This window comes from Microtus ochrogaster, chromosome 1 (genome assembly GCF_000317375.1).
Source record: "Microtus ochrogaster isolate Prairie Vole_2 chromosome 1, MicOch1.0, whole genome shotgun sequence".
In the NCBI taxonomy this organism is placed as follows: domain Eukaryota; kingdom Metazoa; phylum Chordata; class Mammalia; order Rodentia; family Cricetidae; genus Microtus; species Microtus ochrogaster.
In genome coordinates, this window is record NC_022009.1 from 101,309,162 (window position 1) to 101,313,855 (window position 4,694).

General features: G+C 46.2%; 1 protein-coding gene across 1 annotated transcript in view; it reads right to left on the bottom strand.

Moving 5' to 3' along the window:
- Positions 1-1,516: 1,516 nt before the first annotated feature.
- Positions 1,517-4,694, bottom strand: part of Mgarp (mitochondria localized glutamic acid rich protein) — a 7,481-nt gene continuing 4,303 nt past the window's right edge. The window contains exons 2-4 of the mRNA XM_005344186.2: positions 4,283-4,386; positions 3,897-3,990; positions 1,517-2,374 (exon numbers count right to left, since the gene is read on the bottom strand). Of these exons, the coding sequence (XP_005344243.1) occupies positions 1,737-2,374; positions 3,897-3,990; positions 4,283-4,386 (836 nt within the window). The 3' untranslated portion in view covers positions 1,517-1,736. The remainder of the gene's footprint in view (positions 2,375-3,896; positions 3,991-4,282; positions 4,387-4,694) is intronic.

Consider the following 4,694-nt stretch of genomic DNA (forward strand, 5'->3'; position numbering starts at 1 on the left):
TGGTCATTAACTGCTCAGTCTGTTGATTTCATCCATCTAGTCCTTCCTAATCTAGACATGCCCACTGCCAATCATCTGGAGCACTGTCCCTGGAAGAATGTTCTCTGGAGAAGGTGAGAGGGAAGCAGGATATAGTCTCTCCCAGGGATCAGCATCAGTTCTGAACCACTAGAGCCCTGGAGCACTGTACTTCAGCTGGCCACATCCTTCCATGGTGCTCTGAGGTCAGTCATGGTTATAAGCTGCCTGGAGTGAGGGCCAGGCAGGGTGGGGGCTGGGGAGGGACATGAACAGTCATAGCAGCTGGGAGCAAATGCTCCCAGTTAAGGGGATCAAACTAGAATGTCATCAGCGGCCACATGCCCCAAATCTTGCATAACTCCGTGTTATCTAGGCCATCTCCCCCTACCCCACCCGTCTTCTCTCTTGAAACAAGGTTCTTTTATTGTATTTAGCTAAAGATGACCTTGAACTCATGAACTTCCATCCTCAGTCTCTGAGTGCCGGAGGTAAAATACACAGGCATCACTATGCCTGGCTTCACCCCCTCCCTTTCTTTTCTGAGACCGCTACAGTTATTCTCCCTCCTTCTGACTCCTCTTCACTCATAGGGACCACCTCAAAATTCTGGATTGTCCCAGCATGCTTTGCTGCAGATCATGTGTGCTTTCCTGTTCCCCCACCTGGCATGACGTCCTCCCCAGAACCATCAGTCTTTATTAAAAGACACCTTTGTAAAAAAGTCTTGCTCTGGTTGGGTGTGGGGGCACACATCTATAAGTTTAGCACTTAGGACACTGAGGCAGGGGGATTAGAAGTTAAAGGCTAGCCTTGGAGCTATATAATGAGTTTGAGGCAAGGACTGTCTCATAAAATAAAGACTTGTTTTTACTGCCCTATCTAAAGTGACAATTTCACTCCCAACTGACACTTTCAGACTCTCCCTAATCCCTGTATATAATTTTATTTGTCTTATTATCTTGTCCCGCTCTAAGCTATAAACAGCGGCTGGTGGGCCGAAGGCACTCTGAATGCTTGCTGCATGCATTCGTGCACGAATGAGTCCTGGCAGGGTGTGTAAATCCTCAGTAAACACTGCACTGAACCAGAAAAGCCGAGCACCCCCTCCCATCCTCTGCCCCCTTACATAACAGCCAGGGAAAGGGCAGAGCTCTCCAGAGCCCTGCTCTTCCTGCAGTAATGTTATAAAGCTTGGTTTCTCCATGTGAGGGTGTTTGTGTGGCTGTCAATAGGAAATACAGTGCACATCGTGAATATAGAAACCTTAGGTCTGGTGTGATTGCAGCTCAGGACTGAGCAAGGCTGCCAGCCTGGGTCATGGTCATCCTTTTCCCAATCACAAGTCCCCCGCCCCCAACAAGAAGAAAGAATAGAAACAGTTAAGATTTTCTAATTTTATTTAAATGAGTTCACATCAAACTCAATAATCCGGTCTTACATATAATAAAGAGAAAGGTAGAGCAAAAATCAAAGGGAATACAGACTGCATGGATACCTTAATTTCTAAAACGTAAAATGTAAATCCAAAGTTAATACTATTTAAGCTCTCATGACACAGCCTGATCTCAGAGGGTAGAAAACTATTAAGACATATGAAATACCAAATCCCAATCAAACATCTATTAGTAAAAGCCAAATTCTTTAAGGTATATTAAATTCTAGAAAGAAGGTCTAAGGTTGCTAAAAATACAAAAGCAACTCTGGAGTTTTGCAGATTAGCCTTGGGGTGAGGCTCCTTCTGCGGAGACCTCGGTGGTTTCTTCTTGTGAATCCTGCTGGGCAGAGGGCTCTGAGCCTAAGGGAGGGCTTTCTTCTAGTTCAGGACCCTCCTGGCAGCTCGGGTTCCCAGCAGTACCCTCACCCTCCTCGCTGGTACAAGCCCCGTCCGCCTGGTCCGCAGCTGCGCTCTCCACCTCCGCTGTGGGTTCAGGAGCCGCGCTCTCCACCTCCGCTGTGGGTTCAGGAGCCGCGCTCTCCACCTCTTCCGTGGATTCAGGAGCCGCGCTCTCCCCCTCTGCAGAGGATTCAGGAGCCGCGCTCTCCCCCTCTGCAGAGGATTCAGGAGCCGCAATCTCCACCTCTTCTGTGGGTTCAGGAGCCGCGCTCTCCACCTCCGCTGTGGGTTCAGGGACTCCCTCCGTGGTCTCCCCCGGAGAAGCCTCGGTGATCTTCAGATCAGTCTCCTCTCTCAGTGTGGATGTCTCCTCTAGAGCAGCCTCTGAAGGGACTGGGGAGGTCGGAGACCCTTCTGGAGGCCCTGCTGCAGCCTTGGGCACTTCCTCGGCATGCACCAATTCAGTTTCCTTTACAGAAATTTCTCCGGCCCCAGCTTCTGCCACATTCTCCTTTCCACCTTTACGATTTGGTTCATTAAGCAAAGTATTGATTTGAAGAACATGGGAATAAAGTGGAATAATGTAATCAATTTATTTTATTTTAATTTGGGGGAAGGGAATTTTTTTTTTTGAGACAACATTTACTACAGCCTAGGTTAACATGAATCTGCTATGTAGCCTGGGTGACCTCGAACTCCCGATCCTCCCGGGCCAATTTTGCAAGTATTGTGATTACTTTTATTCTCCTGAGCCATCTTGCTGGCTATAATATTCTGTTTAATAGTACCCTAACAAAAAATTAAAATTGAATGCCTGGCCCCGTGGTGCACACTTGTTAGTTCCAGGACTCCAGAAGTGAAGGCAGGTGAGTTCAACCAGCATGGCCAACATAGTAGAGCCAAACCAAACCAAACCAAGAACCCAAACAACCACAGCAAAAAAACCTCAAACCAAACCAAAACAACCTCCCGGCCAAAACAAAGAAAGCTCCCAAAGCAAAACCTGACTCTTGAGTTGCTAATACCCCTGTTCCTAAACAGTAATTGATAATAATGTTAGAGTTGAGACAGAAAAAAATTCATTTAAAGTAATTAGCTTGGGGCTGAGAGACAGTTCGATGTTAGGAGCGGGGCTGCCCTTATAGAGAACCCGGGGTTTGTTGTCCAGCGTCTGTTATTCTGCTCTGGGCTCTGGGGGATCCCTCTTCTGACCTCTGGGGCTGGGGCGCAGGTGGGACAGGATGGGACACTGATGATAATCAGGTATACCACCTGTACTTATTTATCGTCATGCAGGCAAGACACACACAAAATAAAATATTTAAAAAGTTAAAGTAAGGGGCTGGAGAGATGGCTCAGTGGTTAAGAGCTTTGCCTGCTCTTCCAAAGGTCCTGAGTTCAATTCCTGGCAGACAGAATATTGTATACATAATAAATAAATAAATAAATATATTTTTTAAAAAAGTTAAAGTAAGTAGTTTAAGGCGAGAAGTGGATGTGGGGGTGCAACTGTGAAGTTTCTGTCCCCCCAGGGGCCATTTTCCAGGCTCAGGGTCTCAGGATGCTCAACTGATTTAACTCATGGGAAGCAAACTTTGAGAAAGACCCAGTGGTGGTGCTTGCCAACACTGAAAAAAAAAATCAGCTTACAATTGAAAACAACGGTGGGGGAAATGAGAGGTCAAACTGCTGAGACAGATGCTAAAATTATGCTTGCATGAATGGGTGTCTACGGAGTAGAAATAATATTACCACACAGAGGAATGAAGAGTGCCTCTCAGCAAAACACACACGGAAAACTCGCTCATTTATCAAATGTCCTCATCCAAAGCTCGAGGTTACCACGATCTTCTTCCTGATCCAACCCCTACACATAGCCGTTCTAGATAAAGAACGGAAAGAAAGAACCTAGGGTGGGGGTATATGACTGTCATCCCAACTCAAGAAGTGGAGGCAGGGGTACCACAGTGTAGGGTCATCCTGCCTGAAGTTCATGAGACCTCCTCTTTAGTAAATAAACAAAATAAGAACTTCCCTTTACCTGGAAGTGGCTGTGACTCTGCTTTTTTTTGTTCTTTCACGTCCCTTATGCGGTCTGTATGTCTGGCTTGCTTTGATGTGACAGCCTTGTAAGTCTGAAAGAAAACGTGTGCTTAGCTCTCTTTCTCCTGTTTTAAGATTCATCATATACATTTCTCTGTGCTACCGCCATTAGAAGTTTCAGGAACAATTTCAGTGCAGCACAGAAAACAACGCCTGCCCACCACCCTCTCTTTGGGGAGACAGGACCTGTCTCCATAAGGGACCTTTGCTGGTCTGGAACTCAGAAAGCAGACCATACTGACCTTGCATGCTGAGTATTGGGATTAAAGGTGTGAACCAGCAAACAGGGCACAGGAATTCTTTAGTAGGTCCTTAAGCACTTACATAATATCCACCAGCACTAACGGTCACACCTACAACCAGGTAATAAATCATATTGGATCCAGACGTTCCAGGGAGCTTTCTGGATGACATTTGGCGAAGAGATGCTAAGAAAATAAATTTAAACATGGTTACCTTCACCACGTGTAAGAACGGGCATTTTAAATAATTACATCTTTTAGGCATTTTCTCCGCAGGGAACTTGGAACCTATTAACATGGTGGATTTTCACTTCAGCAAACACAGCGTTAGAGGCAGGGGTAGTAATTCCACCCAACGGCCTCTAGCCTGATTTGAAGAGTGCTTGAGAAGTCTGCCATCTTGCTGCTAGTCACCAGGAAGGGCTGATGTGGATGAGGGGAAATGACAGAAGAACTAAACAAGCTGACCAGCCAAATGAGATGCAGAAGAAATA